Below are 22771 nucleotides of genomic sequence, written 5' to 3' on the forward strand. Positions count from 1 at the left end.
CAAAGAGAAAGAAAGTAAAACCTTGATAATAAGTGGGTTTAACTGCAAAATGGTTCTCGTTTCGAAATTGGATGGTTCGGAGCTTTGGCACGTGTGATCAGTTTCGCCATCTCATCTTCTTCTACAGCAGCACCGTCTTCTTCCTCGCGACTAGAACTTTTGGCTACTCTCTCTCTCTCTCTCTCTCTCTCTCTCTCTCTCTCTCTCTCCTCTCTATACAGTGAGCAATCTCGATAGATGTTGTCGATCTGCTTCTCCTTGGGACGCTCACTCCCTGTGTGGAGATGGAATGCTGGCAAATCTCGAATTGCTCTTCGTCCCATGTTAAGAATCCGCCTCGCTTCTTCGCGAACTCCAATGTCTGCGAACGGTGACTCGGGTCCGGTACGATCCCCATTTCTTCGCATTCCAGCAATTGTAAAGGTTTTCCTCTCGATTCTTTGACTTCTGACTCCATTTCTCTTCTCTGCCAGCTCGATTACGATTCTTCGACGGAGCTTTTGGGCTTTGATGTGGATACGCACTCAAGGTATAGCTTCCGTATCCTTGTCACTAAGTGATTTCCCCTATCCTTCTGTTGCTTTTTTTTTCCTTTTTTGAATTTTTGTAGTAGAGGAGTTGGAACGGAAGACAAATTAGAAAGCAACTATTCTTGGATGTTTCTAAGATTAGAGTGATTGGAAAGCTTGACTTAAGTTTGTTTTAGTCTAGAAAAAAGCTGCTAAGGAGTTAAAATGATTTGATTTTCCGGAATGTATTTATTCATGAAATATGTTTGTATGATGATCTCACTATGAATATTACTTTTGGTCGAGAGTACATTAATGTTGCCTGCATTCTATATCTTTTTTTTTTCCTCATAGCAATCCAAGTCCTGCCGCGACAAATTTGAGATCGTGGTTTGGTCCAAATGGTCAATATATCAGAGAGCTTCCGTGCCCAAGCTGCAGAGGCAGAGGTTATACACCTTGTACAGAGTGCGGAATTGAGAGATCAAGATCGGACTGCTCTCAGTGCAATGGGAAGGTGTGAATATGTGTGTGTTAAGTGATGTTAAGATATGATGCAATGTAAAGTTACTTAAATCTGAAAATGTTTTTCTCTTAATTACACCATTAGATGTGGTGAATGGTTCATTTCCTTTAGATGACTAATGTCATGCTTATTTAGAAAATGTGTTAAGTTTGATCTAATAGCTTCACTGGTCTGAAAAGGTTTACTTTTTAACTAGAAGACTTTTCATAATGATTATCCAAGAATAACCTTCTCTGCAGTTGGAATCTCATGTTGTTCTTTTACTGCACATGACATAACAACATAATGATGGCTAGTAAGCTTATGAATATAGATTGTGACCATTCACTAAGGATTTAGATAATCTTTGGTATTGGTTACCAAACATCAGTTATTTTTGTCACATGTAATATCTATTCTTGATGCTCTCTATTTAAAACCATGATACTTTACATATACTCTTTGTATACTACTTGCCATTTCTACCTAGTTGGATTCATTAATCATTGAAATCTTTTACTGCTTATAAAATCCCAATGTTGTGTCTAAATATGATAAACTTGAGTATATTAACTTGATTATCAGTGACTGCAGGGCATTAGAACTTGTCGGCAATGTTTAGGGGATTGTGTAATATGGGAAGAATCAATTGATGAACGGCCATGGGAGAAAGCTCGATCTAGGTATATGTCTTTCTAAAATCTAAACTTCTAAATGCATGCTGTGATGGAGCTTACTCTGCCTTTATGTCCAGTTTGTACTTTGTACATCTCAACTAACTAATGTATAATGGGTTGACCTTTCAAAGCCCAAGAACATCTCATGTTGCTACTATTTTTGCAGGTCTCCTCTAAAAGTGAAGGAAGATGATGAAGTTGACAAGCTAGATATAAAGGTTGACATTTCTAGAAGATCAAAGCGTATCTACCAATCCCCATCTCCTGAAGTTAGCTTAAAGATTAGCAGATCACTGAGAGTAAGTTTCTCTTTCTTGTATTACCAAATACTCATATCTTCAATATCAGTGGAAGCATTTAGAATTACGTGCCATTTGTATTCAGGATGACACCATCAATTAGATGTCCTTCCACAGCTATGGCACACTTGCTTTGAATTCAATAGAATCACTAACAATTAACCAACCTTTACTTTCCTGGCTGGATTTTATGTACTGTGTTATGATTCTTCAAAGTTTGAGAATGTCTGTGACTTCCTATCAACCATCTCTCTATGATTTCTCACTTTGTGTTTACTTCCTTATCACTAATTCATTGTCTCCTTTATCCTAATCCTGAACCTGAAAATTGTCTTTTAGCATCTGATACTGTTACATATCCACGTATAGAATCTGATATCAGCAATGGTTGGGAAAAATATTGTTTTAGATTCACCATGATCCTATGCTTCAGACATGTTTTTGTGTCCTGTTGTTGTCCCAATCAACTAATCTGCTGAAATGTTTTTTAGCTAATACTTCTTCAGTTGTTACTTTATCTTTAGTGCATTCCAAATCCTTCCTAATAATTTTTAGGTTCTGATTAGTTTTGTTGGCATTCTCTAATATGATAATATCATTTGTTTGTATGTTTGTACAAGTGATTGCTAATTTCACTTCACATTTGAGTTGGATTTGACAATCAAGTCAGTTTCTCTCTAGCACATATGCATGCACAGATGCAGACACTACATTACACAATGACAGACAGGCATGACCTATATATGACTATACATCTTATATATATTTCTCAACGTGAAGGATAAAATAGGTCCTTTTTCTAATGATATTAAAGCAGGACTTATGTTGACCAATAATTGAAATTGTTGCTTATTGCCTTTAGATAGTTTAATAATTGCAGAGTCTCAATGCTAAAACAGGATTGTTTAGCAAGCATATGAAGATTATACATCGTGACCCAAAGTTACATGCTCAAAGGGTAGCTGCAATTAAGGTAACAATCTAAGAACTTTGTGAAGCTTGTTTTCTCTTATTTCAATAAATGGTTCTGTACTGAGTACCATATATATGTTCTTAATTTACGTGTCCTTTTTTTGTCTTAAAGAAAGCAAAAGGCACTGCTGAAGCAAGAAAGCAAGCTTCTGAAGCTCTGAAAGCCTTTTTCCGTAATCCAGAGAATCGTCTGAAGAGAAGCATAGCAATGAAAGGTCCCTCCCTCAATCACAGACACAAAGAAGATTTGTGGTTCCTTACCAATTGCTTATTTTCAACCCAATCATGTGTTCTTGATTTTGTTCTCCATCAACATAGTCCGTACTCCGTAGTGGCTTCAACCATTTATGGTTTTGGGTCTGATATAATGTAACCTATAATGGGAGAGTGAGAAGGAAAAGTTAGTGGATTTTCTTCTTATCTTGATAGTTATGCTCCTGAATTAGTTAGCTACACTTTACATGTTTGTTTTGTTTCAAATGTATTCAAGATACATTTGACTACGGAAACAATGTGTTTTAAAATGGAGTAAGGTTGGACAGTGAATTTTAAGTGAAATAAAAGAGAAAAGTAGGGTGATAACAGTTCGTCTGGAACCAGCTCTCAATTTGCATAATACTATAATAGTAGAAGATATCAGCAATACTATCCCCCTTGAAGTTTACTTTTGAATGTTGGTATTCTTTACCAAGAAGCTCCATGATGCCTTGCAGGGGTAAAATTTTACTGCAGCAACTGTGGGCAAGAAGGGCACAGAAGACATTACTGCCCAACCCTTAGGCAAACTGCAGGTGTGATGCAGTTCAAATGTCATTTATGTGGTGAAAGAGGACACAATCGTCGGACCTGTGGTAAGTTGACAGCGGAGGGAAAAACAAAGAAGAATCAAATGAAGATCCGCCATTGTAGTCTATGCGGACAAAGTGGGCATAACCGTCGCACATGTTCGAATTCAACCCAGCTAGGAGGAGGCAGTGCAGACTCTCGCCAAATCCAACTGATACCTGGTAACATAGGAACTTATGTATGTAGTTTGTGCTCTGCAAAGGGGCATAATAGACGAACATGTCCTACAAAAAATGCTAACTGAGACAGATGAGTACTGGGAATTTATGCAGTTTCAAAAGGTTTTCCCAAGAGGGACATGTCCTAGCTTCAGAACAGGAAATCATTTTTCCAAAGAATATTGAATGTCTTAAGGTTTGGGTTGGCTCTCTCTCTCTCCCCCTCTTGCTGTGCCTTGCATGTTTATTTCTTCTGACTTTCATCATGTGTTCCACCTGGAAATATTGTTTACACATTTATTTAAACACTATAACATCTTCATTCAGTCAAATGCAAACATATTTGATAGATCCTGGAATCTATTCTTCATTCGCTTGATAGTAAAAGATTGACTTGGGATGCACTTTGCTCAACCATATTCTAACTAGAGAGTGTCCCTTATGAAATTGTTCTTAGACAGAAATATGATAATGCATTATGAAGTATGCAAGATCTCATTTACTACATTTTAAAGTTCCATTAGATCATGCATTTATATCAATAGAAAGATTTATGTAGAACTGCCATGCCTTCACAAAATTTTACCTCCTTGATATTAGAAAGAAACCTTTTGTGCTGCAATGTATTCCTTAATGAAAATATCTTGCTGTTATCCATTTAACAAAGGACCAATTATCACCATTGTTTAACAAGTAATATTTTGATTACATATGTACTATACATGCATATAGATTAGACAATCTGTTACATCTGAGTGCTTTTCTTGTCCACATTCAACATATTCAAGGGCCACTGATTTGTGATTTGCCTGGTCAATGAACTCATAAACTATTGATAAGGTTGTAAAGGATGCACAAATGTGGAAAACTGGAAATAATGGAACTAATCTATAAATGAATATAAAAGCTTTAAGATGATCAAATTGCATTTGCCACATAAGGCTGATTATATAGACTACATGATAAGAGAGGGAACTTCATAACAGCAAAGATGTACTTTCTTCTGGGATATCCTCGGATGTTAGTATGCAAGGAATGACACCCATGAACTGACATGTGTGAGGTTTCATAAGATACTGATGCTACATACAAGCATATGGACAATTCCTTCAGAAGGTATCTCCTTGGATTCAAATCTTCAGAAACTTCTCTCTGAGCTAACAAAATGGATTCTTGAACACGAAACAAGAATAAGATATCTTGGGCAAGTAAATAGGCGATTGCAGTGGATACATATGGTACAGAAGAGAGAATGAACTTATCACTACTGCAGAGTGGACGTGCTCACAATACCATTCCATAGCAACTGTTCTCTGCTGTCATAGTAGGAATCACTCTCCTGCAGTTTAATGTTCTGAGCACTATGTCCAGTTGATGAACAAACATATGGCACACAAGGAATTCCTTCATAAGAGATGCAGCCTTCTTCAACAACAGATCTTAGATGCGCTCTCTGATCATTTATGTTCTCGTGCTCTTCACTATCAGCTGCACCAGAGTTCCTCTCCACAAGTTGCCTGAACATTGTTGACTTCAGTAGGAGGCTGAGTGCAGTGGGGGAGGACTTGATGCTGAAGCCACTGCCAGAGAGCTGATGAGGTACGAATTCCTGTTTACACGGTGAGATAATTCCATCCAGGAGCAATGGGTTGCGGTTCAAGAGTGTTTCGTGTTCAGTGGTTGGAAAGTTGTCAATAAGGGTTTGCACGACTTGATATTCAGCATTGGCATGATGATCTTGGATGCTATTTGTGACAGCGGAAGCACCTGGTTTTAGCCATCTTATGTATGTGCTTAAATCAAAATTTGTCACAGCATTTATCCCTCTGTATTCAATTGCTGCAATGTCATAAGCATGGGCAGCCTCCTCTTGGGTGCCTGCAATAATTGTGTTAGCTCATTTTATCTCAATTGAGATCATTAAGTAGGGAAATTTGGGGCTTTTGTATGTTTAACTACTTACTGTAAGTCCCAAGATATAGGTACTTGTTCCCAAAAACTCTGCCAATCCTTGCTTCCCACCTGCCATTATGATGATGCCTGCAACTTATGCAAATTCAGTATTATGCCTTTTATTGGGTTATTTGGTGGACGTCTATTGAAGAACTTGTACCTTGCAACTCCCCGGTACTTTGACACGCCTCTTGAGAAGCCACTGCTTTTCCTGTCATAGAAAAGAAATAATTTACAAGCATTAAGGTGGTGATTTCTTATATGAAGGATCTCAAGCATTCTTAAATAAAATGAAGGTCTCAATACCTCCTCAATGACGCAAGGTACTCTTCTTTTGTAAGATTCTGCATTATTTGTAGTTCCTTTTCGTATTCAGATACCTGATATGATTTCCAGTCATTTATAAGTTAAGTTAATATGCCAATTTTCATTATACACAAGCTAAATGCTCTTCTATACTCTGCAATGCAGGGACTTATTTTCTTCATGTATCTCCGTGCATATTCAAGTGGATGAGTATCAAGCTTTGCGATAAGCTGGCATGTAGGTGACAGGTGGTTTTTCAACTTTTCGAGTAATTGAACATATTCTGATCTTCATTTGGATTTCCAATGATTTTTTTTTCCAAGTAACAAGAGTAATCATGCATGAAATTTTTGTGCTAGTTCTTTTCTCTTGTCCTACTTTCACAGGATGAACAGCTTTTATATATATTATAGTTGACAAAAACAAAGCTAAAGTAGGCAATTATATTATCATCCTCCTGGAGAGTGCAAAGGTGAATTCCTTTTTGCATTTTAAGTGAACAAATGACTCATAATTTGCTTGATACTTGATGGAGTAATATACAGAAGTTGATCTCCTAAGAGTGAAATAATTCTCTAGTTGATTTATGCTGCCCATTGGCACAACAGAAAATAACTCAGTCAAATTGTGAACTGCTTCACGTGCCTGGTTAGTGTGGACAAAGAATAAATCCTTATCTCTAGTGGTGTAGGTTTTATCTCATGAAGTATTGTAATCTAAATTGGATCTTTCAGATTACGATAAGATGAAGTACTGTTAGAGTGGATTTTCTCTGATACGTACCAGGAAGTTTGTGTTTGTGGTAGGTCCCCAGTACTTGAGTGCAGCAAGGTCATATGCTCTTGCTGCTGCTTCTTCCTCATCATATGCTCCCAGATAAACTGCTCAATTGACGGGCAAATTTGACATTGGTTAATTCAATCCTATGTACCCTATAGGCCCAAGTAGACAAACAAGATATAAGACATTAAGGTGATGCCTTGTTTTCCCTTCTTCCTCTGTGTTTCATTCCAGGAACTTTTGTCCCAGAGATGCGCTTCAAAGCGTCCTGTCCATCGATGCCTGTTAAATAACTGCTGTTGTCAACTCTTGCAGCATAATGACGAAACAATAAATGCAAAGATATAATAAAACATTTCACTCATGAAATTTGGTATGTTGCTTGAACAGTATAGCTCATTATGGATGATTTCATGGATAATCTTCCCTATCTTGTCTAGCATCTTTGGTGAGAGCAATTAAGTGGTTACAAATTCCCAACAACTAGTGTATGAATTATGTTGTGATTTAGTACTCTAGTGCCTGGTTTTCCACAGTTTCCCATGCAGGTAACTCTGATGTTGGAAGAATAAATCAAAAAGTTTCATCTGCTGATTTTTTTTACTGGTGTGTTTTCTCTACATATCTGAGCAATTTTATTTCTAGAGATGAGGATTACTTGATGAGGAAAACCTTTTATACCATACAATTACTTATGTGGGATGAAAGATGCATAATTTTTCTTACTTGCTAACTCCACGGAATCTTGAACTCCGTTTAGTGGTGCTGCCAGCAGAAGATTGACCAATGACCTCCGCATTGATATTCTTAACTGTGGCTGGCAAAGGTGGCTCCTGTTCCCTCCGCCTCCTCTTGATACATTTGATGGCCCTGATGCCATCTGATGGGTTCTTTGCCACACTGCGAGGTCGCCTTCCATTGCTATTAACCTCATTCTTCAGTAACATCATGTCCATTTTCTTTTCTCCTAAACTTGCTTCTATGTTGCTGGAAGAAAGATGCTGCATAGGCTAATGCTAGGCTCAGAGACAGTATAAGGTATACACACAATCATGTGTTTATATAGTTGTCAGTATCTCATTGTAATATTATTTCTGAGAGGATTAGACGATGATACCAGGGCCATTTCAAGCCAAAAATCTTTTGTCCTAACTGTGCTCTCCAATTATGTACATTTTTGTTTCCTCTAATACTGCCATGGACATCCAGTAGCCAGCTGGGGAAGCAGGATGGATTTTTCACTTTGAACAAAAGATGATTAATAATGTATGTAAGGAATACTTATCCATACTTCTAACCTAAGATTTGCCTATAAAACGAGCCAATGGAATGCTATTATGAACAAACAGTGAACTGATTTCCCCTGTACACGAGTAAGCTGCAGAATTATTTATTTCAGATTATAGCATGCAGACAGGATGTTTGATGTTTGGATTGTTGCAGATAATGCAGTATCTTTTTAAATTAGTAATGGGTATGGATCCTGGTTGAACTCAAAGGTTGTAAATAGTACAAGAAAATTGTTTCTGATATGCTTTTGTATATTTCTAAACTGCTTTCATCTGATTGAGTCATAAATAACATTCTTTTTTGTCCATCTATTTCTGTAGTGCTTAGGCCCTTCCTACCAGCAGGGAAGCGAGGAAAAGGAAAGGCCGACTCTTAGCTAGACAAAGAAATGCCACGCTGACTCCTTGCATCTCCATTGATTCCTCTCATTGCCACCACGAAGATATGGCAAAGTCACCCAAATATGAGTCCAAGCAAATTCGGCTCTCATGGCAATACAAGACAAAGCTGGAAGGAGCTGCGAAACCTTCATTTAATTGTCTTGTTGATGTGGATTTGTCCTCTGCAATGTGGACTAATGCCGAGTGTTTGATGTACTTGAGGAATATTTTAGCTCAAAGACAAGGATAAGCAAAGTTGTTGATCCTTTGTAAACTTCACCCTTGTAACTCTTTATTACTGGGTGCGTCTGTGGCGACTTAGTTTAAATTTTTTTGTCTTGACTTATGAATTAATTGGTCGTTGTTTCCTAAGACAATGTGTTAGATTGAGGGCATCAATTTAGTGTAATGTGAAAAAGAAAAGTATCAAGGCTGTGAAATGAGTTTTCCTTTCTATAGTGCAGCATTCATTATTATGTGATCAGAATTATATGTATCTAATCCAATCAGAATCATTTTATTTCTCTCGTTTTTTTTTTCTCATAATAATGCTTTGAAAGCTACTCCATCCTTTCCATTTGATATAATCTATTTTTATCCTATTATCTCTCTTAAATCTATCATATCCTTATAAACCAATGGATCCACTTCCTTGAGCCAAAGAGAAAAAGAGAAAAGAATGAAGAAAAAGTCATCCTGATGTCTATGCTGATTAAGAAACTAAAATTTGATCAATAACGCGTTCCACTTTTAATAGATACTTCCTTTTCCCATCCCAATTAATTCTGCGTACTATGTTTCTTGCTGTGTGGACTACTTGTTGATCATTAATTGAGATTATTTAGCTAACTAATTCACAATCACGTTTCAATCTATTGGATTTATCAATAATTTACTATAGATTATGATGAAGAACAACATAGGGATGATATTAGAGACAACTCGATCACTAATATGTCAAGCCACGCAAAAAATGTTGATCTGGGCCTAGTAATAGTTAGTTATCTATCTCACCAAAATAATAATAATAATAATAATAATAATTTCAAAACTCTCATAAGATGTGATATATTTCTATATTGCCCTAGCAATATTTTTAGATTGTTTATTTTATAAGTTAAGTTTTAATAATTCAGTACAAAAAAGATAGATAAATTATTTTTAACTAAGAAATATTTACGAGGGCAAAAAAAATAAGAATTTAAAAAAATATCCATATAAAAATATATAAAATAAATATAATTTTTTTGAAAAGTGTGTACGCTTTTGCGCGCTCCAGCTACAACTTCTAGTATCGTCTAGAAGTAGATTCCATACAAATATTGAGATAGATGCCTCCACCCAGTAGCCCACAGTTTACCTCCTAAGTTTTCACGAGTTTTTTTTTTTCTTTTGACTAGATTAGTTCTGTTCTAATTTATATTTATCGAAATAAATTACTCTCAAACTTATTATCAAATAGGGTTTAATTAAATTAATCAGTATTTTATCTCTAAGTTGTTTTTATCTTGTCCTAAAATATTGATTAGTTTAGTATTATATATAAATTCTTTTTATTTAATTTTTTAGTAGTTAAGAAAAAAAATTATCTAAAGATAAAAACAGTAAACCGAAAAGTATTAATGAGTTTAGTATTTTTATTAGGACTACAGTAAATTATGCCGTATTTGATTCTATCAAAAACTTAGTTTTCATTTGAAGATATTAACGTTAAAGAAAAAGAAAAAAAAATCTAACAATGATAATAAATATTCATAGTCAACCGTACAAATATCCATTCAAAAATTATAGGCGGGAATAAGACCAAAGGCAAGAAAAATATAATGTAATTTTTTTTCCTATATTTTTTAGGGTTAATCTTAATAAAATAAAATAAAATAAAATTGAGGTTTAAAATAGAATTTCATGGAGTAAAAACTATAGTGGAGTTTTCATAGTCCAATCTCCATGCATATAAAGATTAGTAGGTTCCTTCAATGAGAGAGAGAGAGAGAGAAGAAAAATCTAAAGGCAGTTTAGAGTAGCCCACAGGAAGGAGGAAGAGTCTCCTCTCCCATGGCCCCTGGTTTTTGGTCCGAAGAAATGGTATCCCACCCAAATCCTTTCCCCTCTTATACCCCCAAATCTAAACCTCGTATCCACTTCAACAGGGAATCTTCCCCATCCCAATCCCAATCCCAATCCCAATTGCTATCCACCCTCCTCTCCGCCAGGAATATCTACCAAAAGCATCGATTTTTGTGGCCTAAATCTCATGGACAGAACAATCCTTGCATTTATAAAGACTTGTTAGTCTCTATCTCCTCCTCTCTTCAAGTCCTTTCCCTTCGCGGGGAAAGGAGTATGTTCTGACCCCGGAGGCTTGCTCAAAATTCAATAAGTGATTCCAATCTAGTATTTATCGGATTGCGCGTCAGAGTTTTTGTTGGTTGGGTTCAACTACCGAGGCAATCGCTTTATGAGGCTTGACGGCAAATTGGCGGACCGGAGAGGAGGAATCGAGTCGGCGACGGAGAAGGGGAAGTCGTCATCGAAGAAGAGCAAGCGGCGGCAGAAGAAGCCGCTGAAAGCCGTACAGACGTTGTTTAATACATGCAAGGAGGTGTTTGCAGATGGAGGGGCAGGAACGATTCCGTCCCAAGAGGATGTGCGGCGCCTCTCATCCATTCTAGGTATACCTGAATAGCTCTCTTCTCTGATATGAAAGTTTTATTTTATTTATTTTTTAAATCATTGACAGCATTGTGATTTGCGTAATTGTGTTGGTTTTTATATCATTGGGTGGAAATGTGGTAATGACAACTTTAAGTGCATCTCAGTTAACTTAAAAGAGTGGCTTTTAGGTAGAGGACAAAGCACAAATAATTTTTTTTTTTTAATTTTGATATTGTTATCAGGGATTTGTTTGCATGGAAATAGTTTTGCCATCTAAGTAGCCTCTTCATGTGAGCTGTGATCTATGACTAAGTGAGCACATCACTTGTGACTTGCTTTGATAGTTCTAACCATGCCTCTTTGATACAGATACTTTGGGACCAGAAAATGTTGGCCTAAATCCAAACCTGCCATTTTTCCGATGTATCGACTCTGAAAGACCTCCTTCAATAACATATTTACACCTTTACGAGGATTCCAAGTTTTCGGTACCTGCAATTTTTCAAACTACCATCTATTTTGCATTTGATTGTGATTGCCTGTAGCGTTTAAACTTTCTTAAGACACTTACTTCATCTTGCAGATTGGTATCTTCTGTTTGCCCAAATCAGCTGTCATTCCACTTCATAATCACCCAGGCATGACTGTCTTTGGCAAGCTTCTCTTTGGTTCCATGCACATAAAATCGTATGATTGGGTTGACAGTGAGAGTTCAGAGATAGTGGCACCAACAGAGGGTGCGTTTTGTATGAACTTCTCTAATTTTCACAATATGCTGACAAGATACTTCCATATCTAGTCTTCTATTATATCTGATGAAGTCCTGCATTTCACAAACCTCAGGTTTGTGTTTGGCAAAGGTGAAGATGGATGCCGTCCTTAAGGCTCCATGTGAGACATCCATACTTTATCCTGCATCTGGGGGTAACATGCATCGTTTTACTGCGGTGACCTCTTGTGCAGTCCTTGATGTGCTTGGCCCGCCTTACTCTACTCCTGAAGGCAGGGTCTGCACCTATTATGATGATTTTCCGTACTCAAATTCTTCCGGTACACTGTTCATCTCTTACTTATTAATTAACTTCCAGTAGATTCTTTTTATCAGTTATACCTAGATTTGGACATCAACGATAAGATGACCTCTTGAAACAAATAGTAAGAACCCGTAGTGTGTATCTTTTGTTATCAATGAATGAGAGCAACTTAATTTTTCTTGAATTGATAATGAAAAATGAGAGGACAAGTAGTAAAGACGAATAATTCAGATTATTGTTGCAAAATCTCTTTAAGCATTATCTTTCTGTGTCATTGGTTTGTCTTGTTTAACTCCTGCTCTTAGATGGTATTTGTACGGCTATATAAGATCATGGAACGTAAGTGTAATTCTATGTTTATGAATGCCAAGTATATACTCATGCAATTTATACAGACCTTCGGTTGGAGGTGTTGGACCCTACTACCTTTGGGAGTTATACGGGTCTGATCTGAAAAAAAGATGAATTTTTTTTTACCTACTTTTTATGGCAGAATCCAAGGCCATCATGTTTTAGTGAGATAGTTCCATACCGGCTAATTCTTACTAATTTTAGGCAAAGGAGATGAACTTAGGATAGTCAGAACTCAGAACTGAGAATAACTGCTTGGGATGGTTATATTTCGGTAGCATAATCTTGTATCTGTGACAAAGTTGTTGTTGTCCTTTATCCATTTCAGGTGACACAGTGTTGCATGGGGAGGTTGATGGATATGCTTGGTTGAAAGCAAGGGCAGAAAAGCCTGATGATTTCACGGTAGGGTCTGCTGAATACAGAGGCCCGAAAATTGTCAACAAGTGATTTTGGTGGGCGATGACGCTGAAACCTTGTGCTAAGCACACAATCCTCTGCTGTTCAGATGCATGTACATAAAAAGGAATGGATAAAATGAAGGAAGAATCTAATCTTTTATGCCACTTGTAGAGCGAAAAATCTATGGTGGTTTTGAACATTTCTTTCTGTTGTAATGTGGTCTAATAGATCGTTCAGTTCTAAATTACAGTGTGTGTAAGAGGTGATCATGAAAGGTGCACAGCCTTAGAATTGTTTACATAATAAAGTCCTACTCCATATAGTAAACAGAGAATTGCTTCCTTTCTGGTTATTTTCTGATCGCTTTACCTGGGCTCCTTTAATTATATCTTATCAGCAACAATGAGCTTGTTATTGCAAATTCTCCTGGCTGCAACGAGTGAAGTACATGCATTTGCATTTAATCTTTCTCGTTAAAAAGCTATCTGGAGAGAGAAGCATGTTACCAAAGAGAAAAGTTTTCTACGGTAATATGAGATCTGATGCAGAACTACTCAAAGATGAGAGATCTATCACCAGTTAGATAAGATAGAGAAGCTAACCATTAAAGTTATAAAATTAGTTTGGTTAGTTTCTGCACCAAATTTACCATCCTTCAGTAGAAACATAGAACTCATAAAATAAGGGTACGATTTTGAGACTATTTTATTATCAAAATATGAATCTTAATACAAGGTTTTTATAATTTAGTTACATTTGATTTTTCGATTTAACATAGATAAAATTAAATGCATATATTTTCTATAATTGATACATATTTTATTATTATAAATCAAAAAATCAAATACAACTAAACTGCAAAAATTCCATCTTAGTACACATCAGGTTTCTTGATTTCAATTTTGCGTCCAACTCTAACGGCATATCTCGGAAGACAGTTTACCTGTACATTTATTAGTACATCAGGCTTCTTTTATTTTCTTTAAAGAAAAAAAAAAGTTTACCTGTACTTTATATAACATGCAAGGCATCCTCTTGGATGTCTGCATTATGGCTTTTTTTTTCCTCCTGCACCACCAAAAGTACTAGCAAAATGAAATGACTAACTAGACAGTGACTTCTCTTCAGGCACCACCGCAAGCCACTTATTATTTAGGTGCTGAGAATTGTCTTTCGTTCGGGTTCACTTCCTTCTATGTAGGAGGAGGGACTTCCCAATGCTTGGGCAAGGGGCCAATGTCATATATAAGCTCTCTGTGGCAAGACCAGACAAGTTTAATGGCTTCCGGTGTTCCAATGCCTGCACCCCTTGGGTCACCAGCTGGACCAAACCTGCGATTATTAAACAGTATGGTATTTATGTTCATCAAGATGTAACTGATCATACTGCTTAACAATGTCTCTTTACTAACCAGTGGTTCTGTGGAGCGCCTGTCGTCCTTGCTCTTATTCCAGCATATGTTGTTCCATTGACCGATCTCCCGAGAACATCCTGCGAAGAGAAATATGACCACCTTTTATTTCACAGAAGTGAGCAGTAACTAATCACATACCTTAGAAGTAAAGCTTTCTATCACGTGATTGACCTAAAGTGAAAGCTGAAAATGTTTCCTATGGACAAATTTACAGATACCTGACATTGCACTGGCATATAGGACAATTTTCTGAAGAATAGGGTCTTTGATGAATGAATATGATAACCACCATCCACTAACGATCTTAGGATGAGATCTCACAACACACTAACCCTTGTAGTTAAGCTCTCCTTCCTTTTTCTTGGTTGTTTATCAGAAGCAGGTAACGTGTCCAACAAAAGATAAAGTGTATCGCAGAAGAAAAACAATTCTCTAGGTCTCGCATGAGATGTGCAGCAGCAGTATTGGCTTCAAGAGCGTACAGAGAAGATAGAAGTGAACCTTTTCATTTACCGCCAGTCAATTTATACAGGGAGTCTTCAGCACAGGTTTTGATGGATTAAAATAGTACAAAATCCATAACTGATATAGACATGAGCATCAATGCAGCATGGAGTTTATTAATTGGCATTTGGTATCATGAACAACTATTACATCGATAAAGTAATATGTAACTTACTACCCCAAGAAAAATTCTATTCATAATACTTCATATAAAATCTAAAGCATTTAGGTTATAACTAGCGGAAGAATCTACCTTAGTATCCCACTGGAGATTAACTTTGATATCCCTCACTAACCAGAGAATGCTGGCCAATGATCTAATTCACTTGTGAAATAATTAATCCCAGAATATGTTTCAAAAGGATTTACGAGGAAGGAACGATGTAACTAATAATTAATTAAGGATAGTGGGAAGAATGACCAATTAAAGGAAAAGACATGTTTAAACTTGATGTCAGTCTTGCCTGCAGGAATAACGGGTCATTTGAAACCACTGCAGCCGTCAAATGTGCATGCATCCTCTCACAAGCATCCAGAACTAAGTCAAGCTGATCATGCTTGTACTCAGTAACAATCTGGGAACAGAGGTTAGTGTCAGTCAATAAATTCAGTTAGAATTCCACCAAAGATGGCTGCAAAGAATAAGAGAGTATTATTCAGTATATTCAGTAACAATATACATCCAAATAGAAATATAAAACTACCTACAGTATATTTACTAATTATTAACAACTTCAACATGATTATGCTCCCTCTTGTTAGGTTAGAGAAGCAACTTGATAGATTGCCAAGGCTACAATAATTTTTTTTTTTTTCCTTATGATTCATAAGTTGTTCTCTAAGCTATGGCCAAACAACATTCTGAAACTCCTTTGGCTTATTATTCACTTTTAATTATGAAGCCCCTCTCCCAACAGAATAAACCATCCATTAAATTCACTGGCACGCTTGGATGCTTCTCTGAAAGACAGAATTAATGTTTGACTGAAATATTAATTATATGTTTCTGATAAAGAAATCATGAATTTGAATTTCCAACACTGGAGACGCCATCAAGAACTTGATATCAATCTTTTGAGTAATTTGAATACATGAGTAGAATATATGTGAAACTTACACCACATGGGGCATCTTTAATCCAAATATATAATGACTAACTAATGCAACTTATTTTTGTCTTTTGGATAATATAAAGACGTGACAAATATGCAGAGTATTTTCCAAAGAATTATAACTTAAACTATTACCTGGAAAGGACCAAAGATCTCTCTTGTGACAAGCTCAAAGTTGTTACTGTCAAGTATTTCCACTAAAGGAACAAAAAGAGCAGTAGGTTTCAATGCACCATAGATCTCTGGAATACAATGATTCTCCAAAGCTTCACCACCGAAAAGTATCTTTGACCCTGGAATTTTAAGCAACTTGTGAATATGTTCTAGCATGGTTGCTGTTGTAACCTGGGGCAACAGAGTAGCAAATCATCGCATGGAGATGTGTACAGATTTAAAAGAGCTTATAAATTTTTTTTTATATTTGATGTATTTTAACAGACGTGTAATGCGGAATATAACTTCTATCTTAAAATTTTAGTTTTGCCAGTTTTTCCGATAAGAATAGGAAGAAATTATAAGTTGGGAATAACTCACTTACAGTAAGAACTGGACCAATAGTTAAATCTTCAAGCTTCCTTCTCTCAGCAAGATGTTGCATTTTACTAAGCAGCTCAGTTGAAGCCCAGTTCTGCAAGTTATGCAAGGTTACTCCACATAGTCACTCATTTAAAGAAAATTGAGTGGATACTTAATGAAAGCATTAAATTGTTACAGCCTAACACCTAAGACACATAAGGATCATCCCTATATTGTGAGAGCTAAAGAATGATTTCTAGCATGAGTAAAACATTTCAGTTTCACTAAGACATCCCAAGTAGGAAATTTTTAGAGTAGTAAATCTAACTTTCATGAGTCCCTCAGCCAGGTCAAATCTTTGAACTTCAACCCTTCCAAATGTATGGTCAATTTCCTAACCACAATTTATTGTTCCTCAATAAAGTAACTTTTGCTTGCCATAGATAAACTTTGTCTTTCACCATCCATGGACATGCCGGGGCCCAGGCACACACACAGACATGACCACGCATACAGAGAGGGTAAAGGAGATTCTCAGGCTCTTGCCCCATTCTGGGACACAACACACATACTTGTCCCTAGTACATTTACTATTATGTTGGATACCATGTTTCATATATCCAAAAAACACAATAGCAGAGGAGAACACCTCATGCATGAAGAGAATTGACTGAGCAGAGCACTTTTGACCACTACAAGCATAGGCATCCTGATCGCACACCCATGCGACGTAATCAACCTGCAATATCAACAAAAGGTCAAGAGGAAAATCAATTTGGTAATGGTAAGTGTGAAGACAATGTGAAGTGGCATAATATAATGCTTGGGTAAGGCTGGTGAAACCTCTTGAACATCTGGACCGAGGATTTTCCAGTCAAAACCAGCATCTTCCAATTTAATACGACCCTTTAAGTCAGCGGCCAATTTCTCTGCTACACGTGAGCTCCCAGTAAAAAGAGTCATTTGTGGATTTGCCTATGTATGCAAGATAGAGAAAAGACATTGAATGTCATCTTATATATGAAGAATAACATCCAACAAGGAATTAATGCCATCAACCTGAAAGAACTTTTGGTTTCCTGCAGTCTATGACTAATAATACCACATCGCTAAGTCCATAGATGCCATAATCCTTAGTAGATGAGAATAGACTATAAGCAATGGCATTCTCCTAGAAAGATGCATTGCAGTAGTTTAACAAATAACTTATGCCTATTTTGAACGATGAAATGATACCCTCTACACATTACAATTTAGGTGAAAGAGTTACAAGCACACTTGTATATATAATAGCTCTTTCCTAAGCAGTACAATGAACAAATTAAACAAGCACCAAGGCATTCTTATTTAGAAAACATTGCACCGTATAGAGATTAACCACTTAGGATAAATAGACAATCGTGTTAGCTAGAATTTGTCTTTCTTCAAAATGTTCCTTGAATGGTGACCAAAAAAAGCATCAGCAGACAACAGTGTTATAGGAAGGCCACAGATGCGAATGTCCCTAGTAGCTTAGGGGTGTTTGCAACACGTGGACACTGTCCACTTTAAGTCTAAACTTGTGGAAAGGAATCAAAATATAACAATGCCCAAGACCAAGTTAGCTAACAAATAACCAGAACCAAAGTTTATCTTCTTGTTCCAAACATACCTCTAACAAGAACTTGTTCATTGCTATACCATCAGAATTGATGAAATCAACATCCTCCTTAGGCAGCCCACAGTTATGAAGCAACCGAAGCATCTGCTCCATCACAATGCTTACCTATTGCAAACATGATGACTGTAAGCATGCACAACAAATAGTAAAAATAAAATAAAATAAAAATCAAGACAGAAAGTTAAACAGCATAGTAAGAGATGTAGAAATTGCATGCTTGGAATTCCTACAAAATCTGCATGATTAGAGATTATCATGGAAAAATATGTCTTGACCCAGGTCCATAGATTCGGAAAATTATATTTTAAACCAACAGATCCCTTGGAATTCCTATGTCATCTGCAAGATTAGAGATTATCATGATTATCATGGAGAAATGTCTTGTCCTGGTCCACAGAATTCGGGGAGTAATGTTTTAAACCTTAAAGAAACAGATCCCTTGGAATTTCTATGGCATCTGCTGAAACAATTGATCATCTAGACAACCTATCATACTTATCAGGGAGAAATATGTCTTGCATTTGGTCCACAGAATTCTGAACGTAATATTTTGGAGGCAATATCTTCCTTTCTTTGGCAATACAGATATATCAAATAGACAATACCGCAGGTATCAAGTTGCCCTGTGATACAAGAGATTCCTCAGCAATGTTTAATAATGGAAACAACGCACAAGGAAGTAGCATAGGTGCAAGGGTTCTGCTGAAGGTTCAAGCAGTTCGTGAATTTGTTTGGATCTCAACAAATATCTAAATATGAAGGAAGTGCACATAAACACACAGATACCGAAAGAATTTAAGACTCGATACATGTGCCTTATGACTGGCATGACAACCCATGATTGCAAATTTGTGACATACTTTGTTTTCTTAACTATCAAATCATAGACCATATTTTTTACTCTTTGCCAGCAATAACTCCCAATGGTCATTGATTTGCATCATGGTCGGAAATAGACATAATTTAAACCTTAAGAACCTGGTTGTTATTTAACCAACAATATAAACAAGTAGTAAAATTTGATGTATTCAAATGCAGAAAACTCTATTATCAAACCTTGCTATCAACTTTGAGCACTGGTTTATTTCCCATATATAGTGCACCCATCAGTTGCAGTAAGGGTATCTCCAAAGGGAAATTGAATGGTGTGATTATAGCAACCTGTTGAAGTCAAAAAAAAAATTTGAGGTAGCAATTTATTTTATTTTTGAGCGCTTGCTGAAAGTAACTGAATTGAAAATCAAAAATAAAATAAAGCATAGTCTTGTGTAGCTCAAAATGATTAAGAGTAGAAATGTATCTGCTAATGCTAAAATCATTCCTGGGTTATAGTGGAGCTCTGATATCATCATCACATCCAAACTTTTCAGTTTTCTCAACAATATAGACTGGCTAAAGCACAATAAAAAGTTGAGAAATCTCTAACTCTAGTCAGCTGGCTTGTAGGTGCTACTCAATCATCTTTCTCACATTGCCTTGCTCTGTCGAGGAACTTGGCTCCAACTTTAGAGGGTTTGAAGAGTAACAGCAAAAATAACAACATAACAAAGATATAGCAGTAACATCGATGAAAGCAAGGATCAGTAAATTTATCTGCCAAACACATGTGAAATATGACTTGCTTCCTTCACCTACTTCAAATGAATACTGAATTATTAAATCCTGGAATATTCCCTTCACATTCACATATACAAAAGAAACACATATTGCCATATAAAAATTGAAGGCAAAAATTAAGTAGCATGTGCTTCCTGTTATTTTGCTTAATTTATAATATGGTAAGTGCAAGTCTTACAGGACCATATGGCCAACGATAACCATGACTCTGTTGTCCGAGATGGTTGCCAGGTACCGAAAATGATCGTGCTAGAAAGCGAACCTATCAGAATAAAGGGGTAAAGTATTATCATAAAATTTAATTGATATCACAAATATGGAGACAGAATTAAGTCAATCTTCTAAATGGAGTATTTGCAAGATTCAAAACGACAGTAGTATGTTAAACAGAAGAAAGACTCTCGAACTCAGAGGTAAAACTTGTTCTTTTTATTTGTGCTTGTACCCATCATTTACAATAGTAACTGAACACCTTATGCTCCCATGCGTACCTGATCTCCAGAGAAATTTTCCAAGAACTTCTGGGAAACTTGAACTTCAGCAAGAGCTTGGTTATAACTCTTTGGTGAGACTCTTTGTATAAGTCTAGTAAAGAAATCTGAGACCTATCATCAAGCATGAAAACATTAAATTTGTATGATGTTGCTTCAGTCTAAAGCACAGAACTTTCATAAACAAACAAAAAGAGCAAACCTTTTCTTTCAAAAGAATGTTACCTCAGGTTGAGCAAGAAGCTTTGCAGCTTTGGCAGATACGTCTCCAAGCATCACATACCTATGACATATGATTTCCAAACTCAGATCTACATTTTACAAAGGTTGTACAGATGCAGAAAAAAATGACCTAGGTTGGCTAACTCCCTAGAGATCAGCTGCCTCTGGTCACAAGGATATGTGATCATCACAGGTAATTGGATATGAAATTGCAAAGCAGCAGATGTGCAATGGAAATTTAAAAAATATCAGTTAATTACAATAATGAATAAACAATTTAAGAAACCTTCCAAAAGAACATGAAAATTTTCCTGAATAAAAGAAAAATGCATAGGGCATACAATATCTATTGATAGCTTAAATTAAGAGTATAATAAAAAAATATTAATCAAGTCATGATCAACATGAATATATTCTCAGAGGACATGTTGAATAATTTTTTTTTAGATTATTGTAAAGAGCTAAAGCTGACCTCTCTTGACCACGAAGTGGGTTGTGAAGTCCATATTTTGGACAATTGGATAAACTCTCCACAAAAGGCTGCAAGATAGAAAAAGAAGAGGTAAGGAAAACAATTAGATTACCATGAGTTAATTTAGTACAGCTTTTAATCACAGTGGACAATAGCTACGTCTCTACATAGAGGTATGTAAAGTGGGAAAGTAAGGAGAAATTTTCTGATGTTTTGCAGCCCACCAAGTGAAGAGATAAAGGTATAACAAGATAATACTTATCGGAAAATTAATGCCAAATCCTGAAAGAGGCATGCCTTAATTTCTTTCTCTTGAACCTCAGCAACTTTGATAAACTGATCACCATTTAGTGGATCAAGTAACCAACTCCAGTGAGTAGATGTCTTCCAGTTGCCCTGAACTAAACGAATCATCACAATATTATCTCATGCTCATGTATCTTGTCTGTCTTCCTGCCCTTAAGATGAATTATTTTAAAAAAAAAAACATTTCCAAAATAAACTGTTCTTTTATCCACATAAAGAGCTTCTTTGACTAGTAAAGGTTAGAATTGATAGGAAAATAAGTTAAGAAAGCTGAAACATGTGATATTCTATCTTTCCAATTCTGAGATATCCAATGGAAATAGCATAGGCTTTCAAAATCATAGTTCCAACAGTTAAAGTGCTTGAGAGATAGTTCTGTGCTACAACATAAGCATAGCACAGAACCAACAGTCCTTTCTTAATTGACAACATCAAACTTTTCGTCAGTAATTGTATTATGTAGTCGAAGCCTTTTTGCAAGTTTAGTGACTAGTAAGATTATGATTGCAATATAGATTCTTGTTACTATGTGGTTCAAATTCAAACCTTTTTGCAACTTTATATTCACTACTAGAAGTATTAGTAACTTACCCAAGTTCTGTACTTCTCCAGGATGTGAACCAGAAATATCTTCAATATCTATCGTCGCAAAAGATGGCGAGTGCAGAGACCTACTAAAATTTCAAATCGTAAATGACGTAACAAAATAATAATCTACTACGCGATACAACAATTGATAGCAGTTGTTCTACGGAACGCATTGAATCAAAACGGAACCCTAAATATCATAGAAAAAAAAAACCGAGATATAAACATATTGAGGACTAACGGAAAGAATAGTTTGAAAGGCGAATCAAAGCAAACAATACCTAGAAGCGTCGGCGAGTGCAGGAGAGAACCAAGCGGAAGCCGCTCGTCGAGCTCCGGCGCGGAGTTCTCCGGAGGAGATAACGCGATGCATAGTGACGTCTGGCAGAGATGAAGGACGCTATCCCTTCTGCAATTCGAAGGATCCGACCGAGAAACGAACCACTTCGAACTCTGTGCCTGAAGTGATGGCACTACGATCCCAGTTCACTGTTCAGCCCGTCGATTCTTATATTTGTTTTGGGCCAACTTTCGGCCCAAATCCTGAATTATTTTTTTAAAATCTTTTGTCCTTTTTAATCTAAACTATTCTGTGCTATTGTCGGTTAGTTCACCCACCACCTCAGGCCTCAGGACTCAGGACTCAGGTCAGCTTATAAAAGTACCATTATCCTCATTTCCAACTATAATCTTGATGATCTTTGGGTCTGGACTTTAGAGTCCAGTGACTCACATCTTCTACGTCTTCTGG

General features: G+C 36.4%; 4 protein-coding genes across 11 annotated transcripts; 2 read left to right on the plus strand and 2 right to left on the minus strand.

The window, feature by feature from the left end:
- The first annotated feature begins 97 nt into the window (after window positions 1-97).
- On the plus strand, window positions 98-9131 carry LOC140788617 (uncharacterized). Of its 7 annotated transcripts, none has more exons than XM_073137952.1 (11): window positions 98-384; window positions 474-529; window positions 864-1026; window positions 1609-1697; window positions 1858-1990; window positions 2871-2963; window positions 3075-3177; window positions 3676-6242; window positions 6391-6473; window positions 7766-8043; window positions 8616-9131. In XM_073137952.1, the coding sequence occupies exons 1-8, from the start codon at window positions 238-240 to the stop codon at window positions 4050-4052; spliced, it is 1161 nt and encodes a 386-aa protein (XP_072994053.1). In that variant the 5' UTR covers window positions 98-237; the 3' UTR covers window positions 4053-6242; window positions 6391-6473; window positions 7766-8043; window positions 8616-9131. The 7 variants fall into 7 exon arrangements, with proteins under 7 accessions (XP_072994053.1, XP_072994054.1, XP_072994055.1 ...); XM_073137953.1 differs by having other exon boundaries at window positions 7766-7912; XM_073137954.1 differs by having other exon boundaries at window positions 6391-6462.
- On the minus strand, window positions 4868-8035 carry LOC140788616 (AP2-like ethylene-responsive transcription factor At1g16060). The gene is made up of 7 exons (XM_073137950.1): window positions 7732-8035; window positions 7205-7287; window positions 7009-7106; window positions 6226-6299; window positions 6080-6130; window positions 5930-6006; window positions 4868-5844 (listed from the first exon to the last, which is right to left on the minus strand). The coding sequence occupies exons 1-7, from the start codon at window positions 8010-8012 to the stop codon at window positions 5231-5233; spliced, it is 1278 nt and encodes a 425-aa protein (XP_072994051.1). The 5' UTR covers window positions 8013-8035; the 3' UTR covers window positions 4868-5230.
- Window positions 9132-10655: 1524 nt separating the features above from the next.
- Window positions 10656-13469, plus strand: LOC140788030 (plant cysteine oxidase 2-like). Its single transcript, XM_073137122.1, has 5 exons — window positions 10656-11347; window positions 11700-11818; window positions 11914-12067; window positions 12174-12380; window positions 13044-13469. Exons 1-5 carry the CDS (start codon window positions 11134-11136, stop codon window positions 13163-13165), a joined length of 816 nt encoding a protein of 271 aa, XP_072993223.1. The 5' UTR covers window positions 10656-11133; the 3' UTR covers window positions 13166-13469.
- A 445-nt stretch (window positions 13470-13914) lies between these two features.
- On the minus strand, window positions 13915-22508 carry LOC140788179 (probable aldehyde dehydrogenase). 2 transcript variants are annotated; one of them, XM_073137332.1, is made up of 16 exons: window positions 22302-22508; window positions 22024-22103; window positions 21424-21527; window positions 21127-21194; window positions 20658-20715; window positions 20433-20546; window positions 20120-20203; window positions 19381-19485; window positions 18316-18429; window positions 17508-17639; window positions 17314-17403; window positions 16687-16776; window positions 16284-16493; window positions 15501-15611; window positions 14530-14609; window positions 13915-14449 (listed from the first exon to the last, which is right to left on the minus strand). In XM_073137332.1, the coding sequence occupies exons 1-16, from the start codon at window positions 22391-22393 to the stop codon at window positions 14311-14313; spliced, it is 1671 nt and encodes a 556-aa protein (XP_072993433.1). In that variant the 5' UTR covers window positions 22394-22508; the 3' UTR covers window positions 13915-14310. The 2 variants fall into 2 exon arrangements, with proteins under 2 accessions (XP_072993433.1, XP_072993432.1); XM_073137331.1 differs by having other exon boundaries at window positions 22024-22106; window positions 22302-22490.
- Window positions 22509-22771: the final 263 nt, after the last annotated feature.

This window comes from Typha latifolia, chromosome 5, assembly GCF_019914945.1.
Source record: "Typha latifolia isolate L0001 chromosome 5, TyphaL0001v2, whole genome shotgun sequence".
Taxonomy (NCBI): domain Eukaryota; kingdom Viridiplantae; phylum Streptophyta; class Magnoliopsida; order Poales; family Typhaceae; genus Typha; species Typha latifolia.

Coding starts and splice junctions, on each gene's coding strand:
- LOC140788617 (XM_073137955.1), top strand. CDS start 238: ATGTTGTCGATCTGCTTCTCCTTGGGACGCTCACTCCCTGTGTGGAGA. Junction 1,027..1,608: donor GCTCTCAGTGCAATGGGAAG/GTGTGAATATGT, acceptor CAGTGACTGCAG/GGCATTAGAACTTGTCGGCA. Junction 1,698..1,857: donor TGGGAGAAAGCTCGATCTAG/GTATATGTCTTT, acceptor CTATTTTTGCAG/GTCTCCTCTAAAAGTGAAGG.
- LOC140788616 (XM_073137950.1), bottom strand. CDS start 8,012: ATGCAGCATCTTTCTTCCAGCAACATAGAAGCAAGTTTAGGAGAAAAG. Junction 6,300..7,008: donor CCACAAACACAAACTTCCTG/GTACGTATCAGA, acceptor AAATCATATCAG/GTATCTGAATACGAAAAGGA. Junction 5,845..5,929: donor CCTATATCTTGGGACTTACA/GTAAGTAGTTAA, acceptor CAATTATTGCAG/GCACCCAAGAGGAGGCTGCC.
- LOC140788030 (XM_073137122.1), top strand. CDS start 11,134: ATGAGGCTTGACGGCAAATTGGCGGACCGGAGAGGAGGAATCGAGTCG. Junction 11,819..11,913: donor ACGAGGATTCCAAGTTTTCG/GTACCTGCAATT, acceptor TTCATCTTGCAG/ATTGGTATCTTCTGTTTGCC. Junction 12,068..12,173: donor GATAGTGGCACCAACAGAGG/GTGCGTTTTGTA, acceptor CACAAACCTCAG/GTTTGTGTTTGGCAAAGGTG.
- LOC140788179 (XM_073137331.1), bottom strand. CDS start 22,393: ATGCATCGCGTTATCTCCTCCGGAGAACTCCGCGCCGGAGCTCGACGA. Junction 19,486..20,119: donor ATCGTTGGCCATATGGTCCT/GTAAGACTTGCA, acceptor TGACTTCAACAG/GTTGCTATAATCACACCATT. Junction 17,640..18,315: donor TGAACAAGTTCTTGTTAGAG/GTATGTTTGGAA, acceptor TTGCATACATAG/GCAAATCCACAAATGACTCT.